Source organism: Mobula hypostoma, chromosome 17 (genome assembly GCF_963921235.1).
Source record: "Mobula hypostoma chromosome 17, sMobHyp1.1, whole genome shotgun sequence".
NCBI classification, from domain to species: Eukaryota; Metazoa; Chordata; class Chondrichthyes; order Myliobatiformes; family Myliobatidae; genus Mobula; species Mobula hypostoma.
Window position 1 is genome coordinate 12864790 of NC_086113.1, and position 22488 is coordinate 12887277.

General features: G+C 42.6%; 1 protein-coding gene across 1 annotated transcript in view; it reads left to right on the forward strand.

Moving 5' to 3' along the window:
- The window catches only part of LOC134357848 (sperm-associated microtubule inner protein 4), a 62074-nt gene that overhangs the window by 19170 nt on the left and 20416 nt on the right, over positions 1 to 22488 (forward strand). Inside the window, exons 3-6 of the mRNA XM_063069564.1 lie at positions 6980 to 7051; positions 15817 to 15846; positions 17886 to 18076; positions 22035 to 22117. Of these exons, the coding sequence (XP_062925634.1) occupies positions 6980 to 7051; positions 15817 to 15846; positions 17886 to 18076; positions 22035 to 22117 (376 nt within the window). The remainder of the gene's footprint in view (positions 1 to 6979; positions 7052 to 15816; positions 15847 to 17885; positions 18077 to 22034; positions 22118 to 22488) is intronic.

Below are 22488 nucleotides of genomic sequence, written 5' to 3' on the forward strand. Positions count from 1 at the left end.
CCCTTTCCCACCCCCTCACCCACACGCACAGTCAGACCTCTGACCCCAGGACAGGTCACCTCCGGGACTTTCGACCTCCACTCCTTGACCCACAGATTTCCCTGCTATCCCCTATCATTTCTAGTTTTCAGGCCTGACGCCTGAGGCTAAAACCTGGACTAATTCTGAATACGGATCGAGAGACGTGCACGTCTACATTTGGTGTTCCAGTCCAAAGTACAGCCAAATATACAAGCATGTAGCCTGATCCAGGACCTTTGGCGGTGTTCCAACTGAAATGGCTGGTAAATGCCAACGATCTCCTGGTGTGACTCCTCCAGTGGAATTTTCCATTCTCTTAACATGGATAAATTTTCATTCATTAATGGCAGGTGATTCTCAATTTTTGTGTGACTTCTGCAAATCTTTGGAGTTCTTTTAACAACATAGAACATAGAAATCTACAGCAGATTACAGGCCCTTCGGCCCACAATGTTGTGCCGACCATGTAACCTACTCTCAAAGCTGCTGAGAATTTCCCTACCGCATAACCCTCCATTTTTCTAAGCTGCATGTACCTATCTAAGAGTCTCTTAAAAGACCCTTTTGTATCCACCTCCACCACCTTCACTGGCAGTGCATTCCACACACCCACCACACTCTGTGTGGAAAAACTTACCTCTGACATCCCCCTTGTACCCACTTCAAGGCACCTTAAAACCATGCCCCCTCATGTTAGCCATTTTCAATTACATTTGTTTTAGCATATGTCATTTATTGTGATTTTAAAGATACATCAAAAGGCTTTTGCCACTTCTGAAAATGCTGACTATATTTATTTTATTGCGTAGTCTGAAGACTCTCTATCTAGCAATATACTGGTTGTTTGGGGTGGACGGTGTGAATCACTGAATTATTGGGGTATCTCTCCAGTTCTGCACAAATCCATTACGAGTGACAAAGATTAGCTAACTAATGTAGATCTTCTGATATAAGAGATACCTTCTGCAGATATCTTCCAATGCTGGGGTTACAAACATGGACAACAGAGGTGTAAATAATTTCCTTCTGTCACCTTCCTTGAAGGGAAAGAGAAGTTGCATTATTGGAATAGCCAAAGGCTAGTGGATGTGGTGAGGGAACAAGATTCAGCCAGTGCTGGAAATATGGAACCATACAAAAAGCACTAGAGGAGCTCAGGGGGTCAGGCAGCATCCGTGAAGGGAGATGAGCAGTGGATATTAATTGTTGAAATCCTTCATCTGAATCAAGTGAAGTGTCTCAACCAACGTTCCCTCTAATTTGTAATGACCAGTGTGTGCAAAAAATCTTGTGCTGTGCAATTTTTTTGCCCTGTGACAACAACAAGTGCGCACTGAGTTTTATATATAGAGGTATTCATTTTAACAGCAAGCAAAACACTGCAATAAGAACTTTGACCTCCTCTGGGTTTGATCGTTTTCGCTCGCGTTCATCTATCTGCACTGTGACGAAAGAGGGTTACAAAGACTACACATAGATTAAGATGTTAACTGTCCTGTGCTGGCACCAGTGGGATCAGCAGTTGATCTGCCACCTGTCTTCAGGAGAAAGAGAGATAAGGAAGACAATGGAGCAGCATTTGGAAATGTTAATGAAGGGACGAGAGAGTTTAACGGAAGGAGACACCGGTCTGAGAACTGTCAAGATCGGCTCCTTTTTGAACCCTGAACTGTTTGAAGTGTGATGGACAGGCGATACCCCAGCAGGGGGATAAAAAGGGACAGGTTCGCTAAGGTAAGACACACACGACACCGCGAGGTAACGAGACCCTGGAAGCGGTGCGTCTCCCACAAGTCGGGAGTTTTTGGAAGGCTGGTCGCGGGACCAAGCCAGAGACGCACAGGGTGGAAAGGTACGATCGGCGGGAACCTGGTGTGTGTCCACCTTTGCCTGGGTGCCGGGTTCACTGCTGAGGACCGATCGTATCTGAAACAGAGGGGTCACAGTCGGTGACCTCAGAAGACATTACAAAGGGCTCGCCCGAAAGCTGACTGCGAGGAATATCGAAGGTCTGTGTGGAAGCCATTTTGAATATTCATTTGCTTTCGCCCTCTCTCTCCTTCCCCCCCCCAGTCCACCAGCACGGCAGTGATTACTGTGAACTAAACTGAACTCAATTGAACTGAACTTTGCGTCACTTTGAAACCGGTCATTTACCCCTAGACGACGATAGAGCTTGATTGATCCTACTATCCTAGTTCTGTGAACATATGTGTTTATCATTGCTGAACTGTTTTTATTATCCTTTTGATTAGAGTACTGTGTTGCTTATTTCTTTAATAAAACTTACTTAGTTCCAGTAATCCAGACTCCAACTGAGTGATCCATTTCTGCTGGTTTGGCAACCCAGTTACGGGGTACGTAACATAAGTGGGGTTCTCATCCGTGATTTTGAATGCTAAATTTGGGACGGAGTAAATTGATTGGGTTAAAATTCCCGAAAGAAAGAAAAGGCAAACAGCAGAAATGGAGATTGAGGAATTTCTAAAGGCGCCGACCTTGGAGGCATTAGAGGATGCCAGGAAAGCGGAATTGGCAGCTGTGGCCAAACGGTTGAATCTTGTTAAGGGGAAGTCGACAATGAGGAGAGAGGAGATACACAGAGCTATCGTAGAGCACTATGTATCTAAAGGTGTGTTTCCCCAAGGGGAGCTGGAGGTGATATCTATTGGAAAACCTGGTGGAGACGCAGTACAGGTGCAGATTGAAAAACTGAGACTCGAGCACGAGTTCCGGGTACAGCAGCTAGAACACGAAGAGAAGCAGTTAGAAAGGCAGGAGAAAGAGAAACAGTTAGAAAGGCAGGAGAAAGAGAAACAGTTAGAAAGGCAGGAGAGAGAGAGAGACAGTTAGAACAGCAAGAGAGAGAGAGGCAGTTGGAGCGAGAAGAGAGGGATAAACAGTTGGAGCGAGAAGAGAGGCAGTTGGAGAAACAGAGGGAAAGGGAATTTGAGCTGGAGAGGTTAAAGATGATGGCAGAGCAGGGGCCCATGCCGAACCAAGGTGGAGGGTTCCCGGTGACCCAGGAGGTTAGGCTGGTTCCCCCATTTGACGATACCGACGTGGATCGGTACTTTCTCCATTTCGAAAAAGTTGCTACAAGTCAGGACTGGTCGAGGGATAAGTGAGCTGTTTTGCTTCAGAGTGTACTTAAAGGAAAAGCCCAACAAGCTTACTCAGCTTTGTCCGCGGAAGATGCCCAGAGGTGTGAGGTGGTGAAAGAGGCCATCCTCAGGATTTATGAGTTGGTCCCGGAGGCATACCAGCAGAGGTTCCAGAATGCGAGGAAGCAGTGGGACCGCACGTATTTAGAGTTTGCCCGTGAGATGCAGACATATTGTGAGCGTTGGTGCGCCTCGAAGGGGGTAGAGGGGGATTATGACAGACTGCTACAGCTGATCCTGATTGAGCAGTTTAAAGGTTGTGTCCCTGAGGGTATGAGACCCTACCTAGATGAGAAAGAGGCAGCCACGTTAGCCGCAACTGCTAAGTTAGCGGATGAGTACGCGTTGATGCATAGAATGAAGTTTGTCCCGAGTAAAGGCCACCAGAAAGGTAGTCAGGACGGCGGGGAGAGTCCGCCAGAAAAGTCAGAAAATAAGCCGGGGACTAGTGAGAAGGATAAGGTAGACCGGGAGCAGTCTGGTAGGAAGTCTCCTGGGGTTGTCTGTTATAATTGTGGGAAAGTCGGACACTTTGCGTCCAGGTGCTTTGCCCCAAAGAAGGAGACGGGGAAAGGAAAAACGGCGATTTCGACTGACTGTATCAAGCTGGTAAATGAACCGCTAGGAGAGTAAAGATCTGCCAAAGTTCAGGAAGGGCACAAGAGGTTTATCTCGGCCGGATTGGTGTCTGTGAAGGAGGGGTTAAACCCAGTTCCAGTGCGGATCTGGAGAGACACGGGAGCGTGTCAGTCATTGATATTGAAGAGTGTATTAGAGTTTAGTTCAGAGACTCAGGCTGGGGAGCTCAAGGTCAAAGGTATTGGGGAAGGGACAGAAGCAGTCCCTTTGCATCAGATACACCTACAAAGCAACTTGGTCTCTGGACTAGTCACAATCGGGGTGAGGTCCGAATTACCGATGAAAGGCGTGGAAGTCTTACTTGGTAATGACCTCGCGGGGGGAATTGTGTTCCCAGCCGTGAGATTGACAAGTCAGCTTGCCAGCATTGAGGCCCCACCCATGGACTCGCAGGTTTATCCCATTTGCGCGGTAACTCGGCGGATGTCGAGGAAGGCTGCAGAGGCTGATATAGAGTTAGCTAAGACGTTTCTGCCAGCCTTGTACGAGGAGGGGGTAGAAAGTGAAAAGAAGGAGCGTAATGAAACAGGAGGAAGTGGGGAAATTAAGGGAGATTTATCATTAGAAAAGAAGGACTTTATACAGGCACAGGAGCGAAACAAGGAAACAGCTCGCTGTGAAACAGAGTTAGGAAGAGAGCCAGTAGGCTATGGTGTGAAGGGGGAGGTGCTAAGGAAGGAAGGGAGACCAAGTACCGCAGATGAGGAATGGGGGATGGTGCCAAAATTCTCTGGGGATGAGATTTTTAACCTGGCCCACAAGGTACCCCTCGGTGGACATTTTGAGGTGCTGAAGGAAACAGTTGGCGGAATCATGAAAGAGGTTTACCGGCTGCCCAGGAGGAAGGATGTTATTGATTATGGCAGACGTGAACTGAGACGGTCACAGGCTTTTGATATGCTAACGAACCTAGTCGGTGTTAGCACGGAAATCAATGAAGCTAGGGTCCCCCTGATAAGGAAAAAAAACCATTTTGAAAAGATGAGTATGGTATCGACCAGATGGGAGAAGGCTATTGTTTTGGCCAGCTCTGCTGATAAGGTCTCTCCCTTAATCCCTGAACAAAGCGACTCTTTAGGAGAGCTAATTAAATGGCTCGCACACGTGTGTTTGATTGTCCCAAGGCGATGCAAAGAACTGGGACGTTGGGTGGTGTTTGTCACGCTAGGTCAGCCTAGTGAGCAACAACCCTATAGAATGAGTAATTCAGTGACCAAAGGGCTAACGAACACATAAGTGTATATTGGCGATGTAATACGGCTGTCTGAAGCCAGCTTGATAGTGAACCTTGAAAAAAATGAGTTCGGCCACACAAAGGTCACTTATCTGGGAATTGTGGTGACACAGGGGCAGCTAGCAGCGATGCAAGCTAAGGTGCAGGCTATCTCTGACATCCCAACCCCGACAGACAAGAGGGCCCTCAGAAGGCTCTTGGAGATGGTGGGGTACTGTAGGAAGTTTTGCAATAACTCTGCGGTTACTACCCCTCCCCCTCCTACTAAGCCCTTGCAAGAGAAAACTTGCAAGGGTCGGGATGGGACGACCCTTGTTATTGTGGTCCGGGATGAAACCCAATGAGAGGTTACACTGATCGCAATTCATCAGTGTTTTCAGCCACTATGAAGTTTGCTAAGTTGGAGCCTGGTTTAGGGGATTATTAATAACACATATAAAAGGAACAGAAAATGTGATGGCTGACTGTCTGTCAGGTGTTGACAACTTAAAATTCTCTGTATTAGCCAAATAGCTGATGAAGATGTATATTTGTGTGTATCTAATAACATATTCATGTTTGTAATTTTTACCCCGGTAAAAATCCTTAAAGGTGAGGGGTGTGACGAAAGAGGGTTAAAAAAAGTACACATAGACTAAGATGTTAACTGTCCTGTGCTGGCACCAGTGGGATCAGCAGTTGATCTGCCACCTGTCTTCAGGAGAAAGAGAGATAAGGAAGACAATGGAGCAGCATTTGGAAATGTTAATGAAGAGATGAGAGAGTTTAACGGAAGGAGACACCGGTCTGAGAACTGTCAAGATCGGCTCCTTTTTGAACCCTGAACTGTTTGAAGTGTGATGGACAGGCGATACCCCAGCAGGGGGATAAAAAGGGACAGGTTCGCTAAGGCAGGACACACACAACACCACGAGGTAACGAGACCCTGGAAGCGGTGCGCCTCCCACAAGTCGGTGGGAGTTTTTGGAGGGCTGGTCGCGGGACCAAGCCAGAGACGCACAGGGTGGAAAGGTACGATCGGCGGGAACCTGGTGTGTGTCCACCCTTGCCTGGGTGCCGGGTTCACCGCTGAGCACCGATCGTATCTGAAACAGAGGGGTCACAGTCGGTGACCTCAGAAGACATTACAAAGGGCTCGCCCGAAAGCTGACTGCGAGGAATATCGAAGGTCTGTGTGGAAGCCATTTTGAATATTCATTTGCTTTCGCCCTCTCTCTCCTTCCCCCCCAGTCCACCAGTACGGCAGTGATTACTGTGAACTGAACTGAACTCAATTGAACTGAACTTTGCGTCACTTTGAAACCGGTCATTTACCCCTAGACGACGATAGAGCTTGATTGATCCTATTATCCTAGTTCTGTGTACATGTGTGTTTATCATTGCTGAACTGTTGTATTTATTATCCTTTTGATTAGAGTACTGTGTTGCTTATTTCTTTAATAAAACTTACTTAGTTCCAGTAATCCAGACTCCAACTGAGTGATCCATTTCTGCTGGTTTGGCAACCCAGTTACGGGGTATGTAACAGCACTCATAAACCTTATGTAGCAGGTCTGTAGTGGGTAATGAAGAATTTTCTTGCTGAACCTTTTGCAAACCATCCATATATGATTTGCTTGCTAAATTATGCTTTTAAAAGTCAATTTTCAAAACATCACTCCATTTTTTCCCTCTTGCAAATTCTTCGGCAACTTCTGCAATGTGTCAATACGTGCAGGTAACACCAGTTTCGGTATTGTACATAAATATTTCTCATAGCTGAATGCTCCTGACCTCATGAGCATTCGTACTGTGTTTTGTACCTTGGCCCTACAAGTATGATGTTTCATTTAGCTGTATACATGTGTATGGTTGAATGACAATCAACTTGAACCTAAAAGCTTTATTAACATGTTGACTTCTAATTCTCCTCTCTGTGTAGCGATGTTACCATTGATCAGTATTATGATCTCACCCAGCTGAAGAGGAGTCAACTTCGTCCCACTGATCAGCTGTAAGTATCACAAATGTTCTCTACAAAATGCTGTTCCATTGAATATAAAATAGTTGTCTACGAAACATGCAGGGGGGAATTTCTGCTAAGGTCCAGAACAACTTTACCTAGTTGCATGGGTCAATGTGTATGCTCCATTTGTGTGCATTTTAAATGTAGAAAATGCTTGTTGCATATTTGAAGAGATTATACTAGTTTGGTGTGAGGTCATAAGATGCCCACACTGTATATAGATGCACCAAATGTGTTTATCATTGTGCTTAGTGGACTGAGAAATACCAGACCTTGCGTGTGCATTTCTATACAACCAGCTTGATTTGAGTACAAGGACAACTTTGAGGGTTGGATGGAGTGGGGAAGGAATCAGGAAATTAGAAGAACAACGAGGGATAGCATGGTAGCATAGCATTTAGTGTAACACGGTGTTTCCCAACCTTTTTTAGTGCAGTACCCTCCTAAAACACTTCCCTACTTGCCAACGCCCCCCTAAAGCACCTTCATTCTTGCCAAAACCCCTCTTAGGCATAGTATGCTTTCTGGCGCTCCCGTAATGTAAAAACGTGTCTACCATATGCTAACATGAGAACAATTATTCGGCTTTAAATTCTTATTTGTCTTCAAAACAGTTTAAAACATATCTACAGCAGCTTCAATGTCAGTGTGATTCTTGAGCTAGATGGTTTTTTAGCAAGAGATGAAACATCAGGTTCAAGTTGTGACAGCAAAAGCCTTAATTCCCCATGTATTACAATGCCCAGGCAGTTTCAGTTTTTTTGTGAGTATGTGGTTCGCTGCCCTGAAGCCTCTTCCAACAAGGTAGGAAGATGGAAGTGCAATGAAGAACAGTTTGGCTCTTCTCCAAAGTCCAGGAAACTTCATATGACAGTGTAGCCACATACCATAAAAGCCAACATTTTTGAGAAGCATCTTTATTTCTTCGTCGTTCTGAATTTCAATAACTGCTTCTTGCAAGCTCTCTTCTTGTTCTTCCATCTTATAAAGAATAGGGTTTAAATACCCAGTCCAGAATTACCAGATTGTTCAAATCCTCGAATCGATTCTGCAAATCCTTCTTTAGTGACTGCCGGTGTAAGCAGTACTCTTGCAAATCACCACCTATGAAAGACATTGCCATACTTTCCATGCAGGGAAACTGTGAGAACATTCTTCTCCTAATGTTTTGGTTATATATTTCCAATTTTCCAATAAAAGTGGACGTTGCACTTTTTGCCTGAATTAAGTTGAAATTCTCATCCTGCAGTTTCATATTTAGAATATTCATTTTGCCATACAGATGGGCGAGGTATGCCACATCTCCACATGAAAGTTCAATCTTGTTTCCCAACTTCTTGTTGACTTTGAGCAAAAATTCAACTGCAGTGTCAAAAAGATCGAAGAAGTGTTTTAAACAACTGCCTTTTGACAGCCAACGCACTTCAATGTGAAGAAGCTTCATCATTAGCTTGGCAAATCTGGCTTTAATTTTGTTGATAACAGATATTACAAGAGTCATGCTTGAAAAAAGACACTGGCTGAGGTTTTTGGCTACAAGATGTTGATGAATTACACAATGGATTGCGAACAGACTGGGAATTTCTTTTATCATTAACGCCACCGCATGGCAACCTGTCGTATATGGTGCTCCATCAGTTGCACAAGAAATCATGTTCCTGATCAGAATACCTTTATCCTCAATATACATTTTGAGCATTTTGAGCTCGTCGTAGATTGATTCTCCACAGATAGTTGTTTTTAACTTGTTACAAAAGAGAATCTGTTCATAAACTTTTCCATTTTTGCTAAAGCATACATACATTAGCAATGCCTCATTGTCTCACACAGTTGACTCATCCAATTGTACCCTAAATTCTGCTTTTTATGTATCTGTGCTATTCAATATCTTAACTCATTTCATCAATATTATGAGCTACAGAGTTATTACTCAGAGGACTTCTGATACAGCAGGCATTATTATCTTTCACCAATTGCATGAGATTTTCCACACTTGGCTATCATTTTGGAAATATAAGAAGCAACAAGACCACTCTCGAGGGCATTTTTAGCTTTCTTGGCAAATGACGTGAGTGTGCGACACTTGACAAATGTTTCTTTCATCTTCTGGAACAGAGTAATACCATAAAGTAGCCTTTTCAGGGTGACTTTTAAGGAAATGTTCCTGTAATCTTGATGGTTTCATGGCTTTGGTAGACAGTACAGTATTACAAATAAGACACATGGGGCATTGCTGATCTGACAGGAATGGAATAAAACCATACTCCAGGTACGTAACATTGTACTGACACATTTTCCGTAGTTCCCCTTTCTTAGCAGGATTAGAATTCAAGGCTTCACTACCTTCAGACTCATAGAGATTGCACTGTACATATTTATCTATCATTAACGGCGAAATTAAAATAAAACGTTAACACAAACCAGGAATGCCTATCGGATGTTAATAATGACGACGAGTTGACAGGGATGGAACAACGGTAGCGGCACGCAATGAAATGGTGAAGGGAAGGTGACGATCACAGCAACAAAGATTATGTTGACAAGGATTCAGATTGGAATCTGAACGTTAGTCGGGATAGAGCCAGTGTTCAGCAAACTGCCTTTATACTATCCCAGTTAGCACAACTGACCAATCACATGAAGTTTCACAATCCTCCAAAGATGGTTCTTACTGCACATATGAAGCCAAGGACACTTTGAACACCTTAAGAGGAATCCCCAGCGTCAGCAGGTTCACTGATTGGTTCTGTTTCACCGTTTGGTTACGGCCAGCACTATATCCTTGTGCGACCTTTTTTCCGTAGATCTGCAGAGAAAGTTGAGAGGGTGTACTTCACTGACCAACTTGTTAAGTTGCATGAACTCATTCCATGCTGCTAGTGAAGGGGAACTGTTGGGGCACTCTGGTTGCTAATTTATACATCCCCAATAATGTCTGTCTGGTTAGTAAGGCCTGATGAGATTGCCGAGTTTCAGATGCATTGTGATGACAAGTGCTCACCGCCTGCAGAGCTGTGGTTCTTCCTGTGTTCCAGTGCCTCATCCTTTTTTTGGGAAGTGCCTGCTTTACTAATGGTCAGCCAGGTCTCGCGCCTCAAGATAGGGTGCAGCTTACCGTCTCCCCCAAGAATCTTGAATGCCCCCCAACAACTTCTATTTCCCTTAATGCCCCCCTTAGGACATGTAACCGCCCCATTGGAAATTGCTGGCATAACACTCCTACAGATTCAGTTCTGCTACATCTGTAAGAAGTTTGTGTGTTCTCCCCGTGATCGTGTAGCTTTCCTCTAGCTGCTCCTGTTTCCTTCCATTGTCCAAAGATGTATGGTACTGCGCAAAAGTCTCAGGTAGATATATGAAGCTAGGGTGCCCAAAACTGTATTTGTCAATGTGTAGCAGAGAGCAAGTTTGTAAATCTGGTCGGAGCAAAGGATGTTGGGGATGGCAAGGGAGGACAGGTGGCAGAGGAGCACTAGGGGCAGGAGGTGGTGTGGGTGCAGACACACCAGCCCTGAGACACCAGGCAAGGTCATTTGATTCTAAACAGTTTGTTTATTGATCATTACAGAATGTCTCTCTGGAGGTTCCCGCTCCCTCCTCTCTCCCTTACCCCTTTTCCCAACCATGATTCCCCTCTCCCTGCCCCCTTCTCACTCTCAGTCCACAACAGAGACCCATATCAGAATCACTCACATATGTCATGAAAATTGTTTTTTCTTTGCAGTAGCAGTACAGTGCAATACATAAAATTACTAAAGTACTGTGCAAAGGTCTTAAGCACCCTCACTATATATTGTATATGCAAACATCCCACCTCTCCTGGAAGTTCCGGGAGTCTCCTGCATATTGATAGTGGCTCCCTGATGCCTGCAAATTATATACAATGTCCCGGAAATCGATTTTTTGAGAGAGAGAGAGAGAGAGAGAGAGAGTGTGAGGGAGAGTGAGCGCCATGGCAGAGTGTTCCAAAAAAAAAATATAAAACGTACGTCACCCCAGACTAAAAAGTGTACCACTGCCTAATAGGCGTCAAAAATAATGACAGTGTTGCTCGCTGCACTGTTTGCAACAGTGACTTTTCTATTGTCCATGGTGGGTTAAGACTGTAAAAGACATATTGAGGTGAGTTTAACAGGTGTCACTCGTTCATTAGCATAGCTAGCGTTATTTAAACTAGCTGGCTAGCTGCTAAGGAGCTACTCTATTGCAGACATCCCACCTCTCCCGGAAGTTCCGGGAGTCTCCCGCAAATTGATGGAGCTACCTTCCTGAAATGAGTTTTTGCAGGGTGGGATGTCTGTATATGTGCCTAGGAATTTTGCCCAGAACAGCATAGGTTCAAGAACAAGGAATGACCTGCTGGTCAGTGGTCATTTTAAGCCATGGGCCAGATTTGAAAGTTTGAGTATAGGCTGAATCGAGGTGGCAAGGCCTGAGCCTGAGAGTGCTTCGAAGCAGCAGGGCCCAGGTTGAGGAGCAAGCAATGACCCAAGGTTTGGCTGATTTAAGCCCCGGGCCAGATTGAAAAGGTCAGGGTGTCTGGACTGGAGGAGAGGGATGGGCTGGTGTTTAGCTCACTGCTCCACAAGGCTTACTCGTCTCTGTGCTGAACAGAGCCTATGGCTGTAGTGATGGCTGGCTTCGTGGCTGTGGACTCACTTTCATGGACTTCAGTTCTGAATATTATTTGCATACATTCGTCATTTGGAAATTAGTTTCCTTCTACACATTAGGAGTTTGATGTTTTTTTAAAAATGGGTTCTACTGGATTCTTTTGTTTTGTGGCTGTCTGTAAGCAGATGAATCTCAAGGTTGTATATAGTATGCATACTTTAATAATCAATGTACTTGAACTTTGAACTTTAGCAGGTTAATTGGTCACATGGGTGTAATTGGGCAATGTGGGCTTGTTGGACCGGAAGGGCCTGTTACTGAGATGTACCTGTAAAAGTAAACTTGAGTCTCTGAGAAGGGGTTGGGGTTATCAGTAAAAGGAAGGCAGACAGAAGGTCGGTGTGGAGTGGGGACTTGTGTTGATGGAGAGAAAACAGAGTCTGTGAACTCTGAAATGGAGTCTGATCCACCCGGCGGACAATCTCAGCCAGCAAATCAGCTGCAACTCTGGAGAAAGAACAAGAGATATCGGCAGACTTCGAGAGAATTCAGGGCCCTATCTTCAACATCTTGGACAAATACCTGTGTTATGTTTTGTAACTTCAAAACAGCAAACTACTTCAAGGGAAGACACGGGAGATAGAAATGGGAGTCTAAATTTGTGTTTTACTTTAATCCAACCGCGCACGTATCACGAGGCAGCGTGCTGATGTACGCAATTCAGGTATTTATACAATAACCTGTAATGAATTATTAAAAGAAAACGAATGCTTACTCAAACAATATATCTGCAATATTACTCAAATACTACCGAAATAATTCAAATACACCTATCTGCATTTTTCCACACTTTAAATGAAAGAAACAACTCCATTTAAAAATGTTAAAACATTGATTGCTCCATCTGAATAAAGGTACATACTGCCAGTCTCTCCTCGTGGCTTGCTGGGGCTTGGAAGTATCTTGAAAACAAGAACATAAACAGATGTTAAGCTTCTCTTCCATACTCCCAGAGAAAACATTGGCATAATTTTAGAAGGTGAAACAGCCCTAGGTCTTTTAGAACTGGCAAACAAAATGCAGAAATGTGTCAATTTGCCAGCCTGTAACGACTCATTTACTGAAACAATCCTGCTTTTCCTTTTATTTTTCTTCTGTGCAGTGGCAAAATAAGCGAGAATTTGTTTGGATGAAAAGCTATGTGAAATATTTTTTGTGTTTGTTTTATTGGTAATCATTGCAATTAGTGAATGTTAATTATGTAGCCCTAAATAGGTGTTGTACTGAAACACACAGACAAATTGGTAGTTTGTCTCAGTGTTTCAGAATAACACTCATTTAAGAGTAAGTGCGAGTGGGAGCACCAGATGGGGTGGGTGGAAGGTGCAAAATGACATGATCGCCTGCAGTTATATTAATTTTAGAGCGTAATTATGAAATACCTTGCATCATACAGAAGAATGACAATTCAATTTTAAAGCATTGATCTGCCCAGACTCCTTGTGCTTGGCAGAAAAATAAAATTAATTAAGATGTAGAAGTCGACGTCCTTAGAGCCTGGGCAGTGCATGCAGAGATTTAGGTACTGTTGTAACTGTATTGCAATTTATTAACAGCAAGGTCCCACAACAATTGCCAGATTTTACCGATCTTGGTTGTGGTACAAATATTTTCCATGGTGGTCCAAGATGTTGCCAGCAACCAACGTGAGTAACAGCAATGTCCCGCAGACAGTTCAGGAAATAACCTTTTCTTCTCCTTTTTCATTTCAGTACACTTTTACTACTGATCTGTGTGTGATTGGAGCCTGTAATTTACATTTTGATAATGTGTTCTTGGGCTGACTGAGTGATCTGCCACTTCTGCTGTCTCCAGAGGAATTCGGTATGGTTGAGAGTGAGGTTGGCAATGTAGTATGTGGTCTAATGGCAGAGCATGAACCCACAATCAGTTCCAATTCTCAACCAACTCGCCGATTAAAGCGTTGCGGGCAGACGAATCTCAGAGTTGTATACTGCATACATGCTTTGATAATAAAGCACCACACACAAAATGCTGGAGGAACTCAACAGGCCAGGCAGTGTCTATGGAAGTGAATAAACAGCCGACATTTCGGGACGAGCCCCTTCGTCAGGACTGGAAAGGCGGAGGAGAAGTTCCTCTTGTAGTTTGAAGTCTCCTCTTCCTTTCCAGTCCTGATGAAGGGTCTTGGCCCAAAACGTTGACTGTTTTCTTTTTTCCGTAAATGCTGCCTGGCCTGCTGAGTTCCTCCAGTATTTTGTGTGGGTTGCTTTGGATTTCCAGCATCTTCAGATTTTCTTTTGTCTTTGACAGCAAACGTACTTTGATTCTTTGAACCTTTTGAGTATGGGCCTGGACACAGATGACCACCACTGAACAATTGCGTATTTCACCGAAGATCTTACCACTCTCCACAGTCTGACTAGTCCTGCTAATCTAACCTCAACCTCATACCTGATAGTCTGACAAAAACCCATTTTAAAAAGTTGAACTTTGTCATGAAAAAGCAAGTCATACCAAGTGTACAACAGCAGCAGTGGTACTAGAAAGATATATTTTGCTTGTAACCAGCTCAATATGGCCTCTTCTCAGTGCAGAATTACTTCTGTATGTTATATAATTCGCTGGTTTTATTTTCACTTCTAGGAAAATCAAAGAATCAAACCACATGTAGCATTATATTCAAACTAGAATGGATATGGACCACAGACATAAAGCACTTTCATTTTAGGTCTGCTGGACCATATCTATTCTAAGTTTAATATAATGCTACATGTAGTTTGACCCTTTGCTGCCTCGTGGAAGTGAACAATAAAGCCAGTGAACATTTCACATGTCTTTAATTTTAAGAGCCACTTTCCACCAAGAAGAGGCATATTGAGCTGGTTACAGGCAAAGTACAGTGAATTCTGGTTAATTGGGCCAGTAATTAATTGGGACAGCCTCTTATTTGGAACAACTCTTTAAACAACAAAACCTACTCAAGAAAATAGCACTGTTTCCCTTCGATTATTTGGGACACTATATCACTTAATTGGGACTGGAGACTGTTACTGATGCAATAGCATTAACTTGCGTGGCCATTACACACTGCACTGCGCTTCTCATAAAGTTAAGTAGCATCAGTTTTGTGTATGTTCGAAAAGGAGTGATTTTTGTCACTGAATGTTGCCAGGAATAAGCAGTAAGACAATTCAGAACTGTTTAGCTCACTGAGGTTTCAAGCACACGGCTTTGGAGGTGCCAGAATTGGCCTGGAGTGAAAATCAAATGATTTCACTACTTTAAAAGGTTAGGAGCTCTGAAGAATTTGAAGGTATCAACAGTCATCTGAATGTTACAATGAAAATGAATATTTGGGGGATGGAATCATCGATAGCATTGTATGAGAGCTGTCCATTATCTTCACTAGGTGTCTGCACTGATATTGTTCATTTATAGTCTACAGAACAAATGCGGATGAGTTCTGTCATCGATCAGTATTAGGATCTAATACACAATTTTATGGTACTATAGGAGTATTGCTAGTGTTCTAATTTGTTCTATATTTCATTTAAATAAATAATTTGTTACTTGGTTGAATGGTAGTTTGACTTCTTTTTATATGTTTTTAACTATTTCCATGAAACTTCAACTTAATTGGGCCAAAATATACTGGTCTTGATGTGTCCCAATTAACTGGAATCCTTTGTATATGTTTTTTCTATCAGTGGTCTTGTATGGTTTGTATGACTTTGTTTTCAATGGCAAAGTTTAACTTTCAAGATGGATCTTTTGTCAGGATATCGGGTACGAGGCTGGGATCAGATTACAGAGAGTAGTGAGATTCAGTGTGGAGCATCTGTATCCAAGCCCATAACTGCACCACCATCAAAATCTCTAATGACAGGAGATCATTGTGGAATCTAGCTGTGTATAAATTGCTAATACAGTTCCTACAGTATTGACATTTTTGCATTCGCTGTCAGGCCTCTAAGGATGCCGAATTCCACATCTTAATTAGCCTTCTTTATTTGCCGAGCAAGAAGACCGGGTTGATCAGTGCTTTTATATTGAACTGTCATTCTTTTCTTGCTCTCCTGACCATTAAATTGTATTTCAATATTTTTCTCTTCCAGGCTTCCAGCTGCAGGGGAGTTTGCAATGGAGTAAGTAGATTGTGCTGTTCTGGTCTTCCGTAGCCTCTGAGAATTACCGAGTTGTTTAAATGATGTAGGTAACATAGCAACTGGCAGCACACTCAGAAAACCATAGGAGCAGAAGTAGGCTGTTCGGAAATGATGTGCTTTCTTAGAAGGAAGAACCACCTGTACTCGAGTGGCCATTTTATTATGCACAGGAGTAGAACCCTGTGTGGTGTTCTGCTGCTGTAGCCCATCCACTTCAAGGTTCAACATATTGTGCATTCAGAGATGTCCTTCTGCACACCACTGTTGTCAGCTTGAACCAGTCTGGCCATTCTCCTCTGACCTCTCTCAATAACGAGGCATTTTCGCCCAGAGAACTGTCACTCGCTGGATTTTTTTTTGTTTTTTCACAACATTCTACATTAATTCTAGTGACTGTTGTGTGTTAAAATCCCAGACAGAGATTCTGAGATACTCAAACCACCCTGTCTGGCACCAACAATCATGCAATGGTCAAAGTCACTTAGATAACATCTCTTTCCCCATTTTGATGTTTGGTCCGAACAACAACTGAACCTCTTGACCATGTCTGCATGCTTTTATGCATTGAGTTGCTGCTACATGATTGGCTGAATAGATATTTGTATTAACGAGCAGGTGTACCTAATAATGTGGCCAGTGAGTGCAGTGAGGATGTTTGATCCTTTGCACCAATGTGGTCCCTTTGTAAGGCTGGTCAATTCGTTCCACTTTCCTGGGAATATTTGCGATGAGCTAACCCCAAGGATTTTTGGTCCTCTAAGAGCTTTTCTGGCGTACTGTTTATAGAGATCAGATCATTATCTCATCTCTATAAATGAATGAATTATGAAGTGCATTGAAGTAGAACAATAACAATGTGGGATAAAGTGTAAAACCTACAGAGAAAGTGCAGTGCAGGTGAACAATAGAGTGTAAGATCATAATGAGGTAGATTGTGAGGTGAAGAGTCCATTTTATCATACAAGAGTCCGATAACAGTGGGATAGAAGCTGTTTGTGAGCCCAGAGAACAGCTGGAGTTTGGAGTTCTCCCATCTACTATCATCAACCTCATGGTGGCCTTACCCCACACTGCTCATTTCTACTTCCTACACAAGATCCACAAACCTGACTATCTAGGTAAGCCCATTGTTTCTGCCTGCTTCAGCCCCTCTGAACTCGTGTCCGCATACCTCGCCTCCATTTTGTCCCCCTTGCTTTGGTCCATTCCCACCTACCTCCATGACACTTCATGTGCTTTCTATTTTTTTTCAGTCACTTTAAGTTCCCAGGCTTTGATCGCCTCATTTTCACTATAGATATCCAGTCCTGATACAATTCTATCCACCAGGAAGGCCTTAAAGCTCTCTGCTTCTTTCTAGACAACAGACCTACCCAGTTGCTATCCATCATCACCCTCCTCCATCTGGTGGAGCTGGTCCTTGCCCGCAGAATATGCTTATGACATGCTGATGCTTTACCGAAGCGGGGGGAAGAGTAGACAGGGTCCATACAGGGAAGATTGCTAGGTTGCTTTCCATGCTGTGCTGAGCTATGTTCATGACTCGGCAGTTTCTTGCGGTCACGTACACAGCAGTTGCCATGCCAAGCCATTATGCACCCAGCATAATTAAAAACTGGTAAGGGTCGATGAGGACATCCCAATTTTTTTTTTTAGCCTATTTGGGGAAGTAGATTTAGTGTCTACATGCAGCTTCGGGTTGAGGGCATTTTACAGCCTGCATTGTATAGTGTAGTAGAACAGTTCAATGATTATTTAATCATCTCTTTTTTAAAAATATATCCAAAACTGAGTTATGAAATTTAAAAATACTACATGTGTACCAGCAGTTTAGACTGTATCTAGACAGGACAAGATTCTTTTGGATGGCAACTTCATCAAGTCCTATGTCATCTTCTTCCTCTTTCAGAAATGAATTAACTTCTGCAATTTCAGCTTTTATTTGAAAGTCAGTTCAGATTTCCTGTACATTTTCTTTTCATTTCTTCATAGGATGTATTGTATCTTTATGTTTTCAGTCAGAAGCAGATACGGCTGCCATTTCCTGCTGAACATCCCTTCCATTCCCACGTTTCCAAGTTCACAGTGTTCCCAAACTTCACCTCACCAGATGACCCATACACCGGTGTACGAGCTGGACATCTGCAGCCCATTAATCCTGATATACCTGCGAAAAATTATGATGTGATTGTAACTCAGAAAACTAAAGGTAACAAATATGTATTAATAGTCATTAAAGTAGTTCACGATCAGGGTTATTGTCACTGACATATATTGTGAAATTCATTGTTTTGTGGTAGTAGTGCAATGTAAGGCATACACTCAGTAACCACTTTATGAGGTGTGTCTTGTACCTAATAAAGTGGCCACTTAGTTTATGTTTGTGGTCTTCTGCTGCTGTAGCCCATCCACTTCAAGGTTCAACATGTGTGTTCAGAGATGCTCTTCTGCACACCACTCATGGTTATTTGAGTTACTGTCACCTTCCTGTCAGCTTGAAACAATCTGGGCATTCTCCTCTGACCTCTCTTATTAACAAGGCATTTTCACCCACAGATCTGCTGCTCACTGGATTATTTTTGTTTCTCGCACCATCCTCTATGAACTCTAGAGGCTGTTGTTCATGAAAGTCCCAGGAGATCAGCAGTTATAGTCAAGCCACCCCATCTGGCACCAACAATCATTCCATGGTAAAACTCACTTAGATCACATTTCTTCCCCACTCTGATGTTTGGTCTGAACAACAACTGAACCTCTTGACTATGCCTACGTGCTTTTATGCATTGAGTTGCTACCATATGATTGGCCGATTAGATAGTTGCATAATGAGCAGATGTACCTAATAAAGTGGCCACTGAGTGTATAAAGTATTATAAGTTAAAAAAAAAATAAATTGTGCAAAAAAAAGGAATAACATGGACCATTCAGAAATCCTATGGTGGAGAGGAAAGTATGTGGGTGATGGACAGAGGGAGGAATGGAGCAAAACTGGGTAATGGGTTGGGCTATTTCTCCTGTTCTCCTCCACCAATTGGTTCAACATGTCCATCATCCCTTCCCTACCTGGTTCCACTTATCAAAATCAAGTTTATTATCACTAACATATATCATGAAATTTGTTGCCTTGTTGCAGCAGTACAATGCATTGCATTAAAATAGTACTGTAAGTTACAATAAATAAATATTGTGAAATATGAATAACGAGATTGTGTTCATGGGTTCAAGGGCTGTTTAGAAATCTGATGGCGAAGGGGAAAAAGCTGTTCCTAAGTCATCGAGTGTGCATCTTCTGTACTGCCTCCCCAATGCGGGTAATGAGAAGAGGGCATGTCCTGGATGGTGAGGGTTCTGAGTAATGGATGCCTCTTGAAAATAAACTTAATGGTGGCAAGGGTTTGAGGTGCCTCTTGAAAATAAACTTAATGGTGGCAAGGGTTGTGCCATGATGGTGCTGGTTGAGTCTATAACCTTCTGTAGCCTCTTGCGATCCTGAATATTGCAGCCTCCATATCAGGCTATGATGCAAATAGTCAGAATAGTCCCTACTGTAGAAATGTGTTTGTCTTTGATGACATAAAAAAATTCCTCAATTGCCTAATGAAGTCAAGCCGCTGGCATTTATGGAATATGCTAAAGTTTTCTCCACAGTATTGTAATAATTTTATGTGTTGCTGCCGCAAAAAAAAAACATGACATATGTGAGTGATGACAAACCTGATTCCGATATTGGTCTCTGTTGTGGACTGAGAGTGGGAAGGGGGCAGGGAGAGGGGAATCATGGTTGGCAAAAGGGGAAGGGAGAGGGGAGGAAGTCCGAAGCACCAGAGAGACATTCTGTAATGATCAATAAACCAGTTGTTTGGCACCAAATGACTTTGTTTGGTGTCTCGGGGCTGGGTGTGTCTGCACCACACTACCTCCCACATCCGGTATTCCTTCTGTCCACCTGTCCCACACCCCTCCCGCAGCGCTCCACCCTCACCATTCCCAACATCATTTGCTCCGCCAGATTTACAATCTTGCTCTCTGCTCCACGTTGACAAACACAGTACTGTGCAAATTCCATTTAGATCTAATATAGTGCAATCCTTCCTTTCATTAATCTGTGGCAAAGTCCCAAATTATTAGGGAAAGACATTCAAAAGAAATGAAAACGCTGTAGACGTGGAAGGAAATAGAAAGTATGTTAACACTTGGCGTGTGAATAGTGAAACAGTCAACGGCTCAGGCCTGGGACCCTTAGTTAGAATGTGAAACAAGAGAAAAATAACTTTGTTTTCAGTAGGATAGAAGATGAGGAAGGGAAGGATAGAATCAAAGGAATACCTCTGATAGGGTGAGGCCAAATGAAATAACAGGAGGCAGTTACCAGTACTTGTTTCTTTGTGTATGTGTTGTAAACTCTGAATATGTGGGGAGATGCACAGCAAGCAGACTCTAAGTAAAAACTGAGCCAATATGATTGCAGGTAGAAAACAGCTAAGTTCTGACGTAGACAGAAAAAGTGATTCAGTCCTTTGCCATTTCTCCAACATTTCCAATATGTTATAAAATATGTGCCCCTTAGGAACACACCTAAAAATAAGAGTCATTAGTCCAATGTTTTCTTTTTTTTAGTAAGATAAGGCAGTAGAACAGTTTGACTATGATTATATATCAATCTTTTTACAGCTGCAGAAAATCCACTATTGAAATCTTAAATTTAAAACATTGCTGTGTGTTCAACAAATTGGATTGTATCTCGAAGAGAGAGAGGACAATTCTTTTGGAGGGCTGCTTCATCAAATCTTACAACTGTAAAAGAATTTCAAATATTTTGGCCTGTGTGTTGTACAGAGTATTTTATTCAGTGATACTCAATGCCAACATTACATAAATGCTGGAGGAGCTCAGCAGGTCAGGCAGCACCTGTCAGCCAGAAATGTTGACTCTTTATTCCTTTCCATAAATGCTGCCCGACCTTCCGAGTTCCTCTAGCATTTTGTGTGTGTACTCAGTATTTCCTGCATCTGCAGAATCTCTTGTGTTTACTTAATGCCAAATACACATTTAATATGAAATCATGGTTTTTAAATCACTGGTACTGATTATGAGCATGCCTTTGGAGCAGGAGACACGATCTGTTTTCCACTGATCACTGATCATCCTGAAAAGATAAATGCCAATATACTTGAAATTCTTCTACAGATGTTTAAATAAACTACGTTTGTAATATAATATGTGTGCAGTTTTGGTCTCCAAATTTGAGGAAGGACATTCTTGCTATTGAAGGAGTGCAGCGTAGGTTCACAAGGTTAATTCCCTGGATGGTGGGACTGTCATATGTTGAAAGATTGGAGCGACTGGGCTTGTATACACTGGAATTTAGAAGGGTGAGAGGGGATCTGATTGAAACATATAAGATTATTAAGGGATTGGACACGCTGGAGGCAGGAAGCATGTTCCCGCTGATGGGTGAGTCCAGAACCAGAGGCCACAGTTTAAGAATAAGGATGGGGGTGGGGGGGGTGGATAGGCCATTTAGAATGGAGTTGAGGAAAAATTTTTTCACCCAGAGAGTGGTGGATATGTGGAATGCTCTGCCCCAGAAGGCAGTGGAGGCCAAGTCTCTGGATGCTTTCAAGAAAGAGATGGATAGAGCTCTTAAAGATAGCAGAATCAAAGGTTATGGGGATAAGGCAGGAACTGGATACTGATTGCGGATGATTAGCCACGATCACAGTGAATGGCGGTGCTGGCTCAAAGGGCCGAATGGCCTATTCCTGCATTTATTGTCTATAGTCTATAATAAAATCTAGAGACTGAATAATAGCAACAAGATGAGAGCCATTTCTGAAATGATATATTTGAGAAAGAAAATTCTGTTGACAAGTAATTAAGAAGGATCATACAGAGAAATGTGTCAGTAACCACAGTGTATCCTAATGCAACAACATAATGGAGTTACTATCAGCTGATCCTAGGGTATATGAATTGGAGACACTTAAGATGTGTGCACTTTCAATTATTTCTCTCACTTTTCTATGCAATCATAGCAAAACCACCGAACAAAATCACTTCAAGAAATTGATTGACTGAGAAAGTCCTAATGAAAAGCCCGTCTTTTTAATCACATAATTTGGTTTTATAAATAACCATGGAACTAAGTCTTTGCCATCACATATCAGGATTTCCATTTAGACACGAGAAACAGGAAATCCCCACTGAGGCTGAAGGTTTACAATGGCCAGGACAAGAAGGATATTTTCAAGTAAGTGCCATCCAGCCTAAAAGTATGTTTTTTTAAGAAAATTTTCAGTTACTTCCAAGGAATTTAATACTAAATAATACAGTGTTCTTAAATGCATAACCTTCAGTTGTACAGGCATTGGGCTGCTCTGGGGATTTGGATCTAAGGACTCAAATGGGTTCAGTATGCTGTTGTAGTTTGCATGATTTGTTTTGTTTCTCTCTCTCTCTCTGCACATTGGGGTTTTTTTTTAATTGAGTTCCTTTGTGACTGCAAACAAATCTAAAGGCTGTACAATTTATACATTCTTTGATAAAAAATGTACTCTAAATACTTGAATACAGTAATTTATCATAAATTTGCTCCTACCAAATTACACAGAGAATAGATCT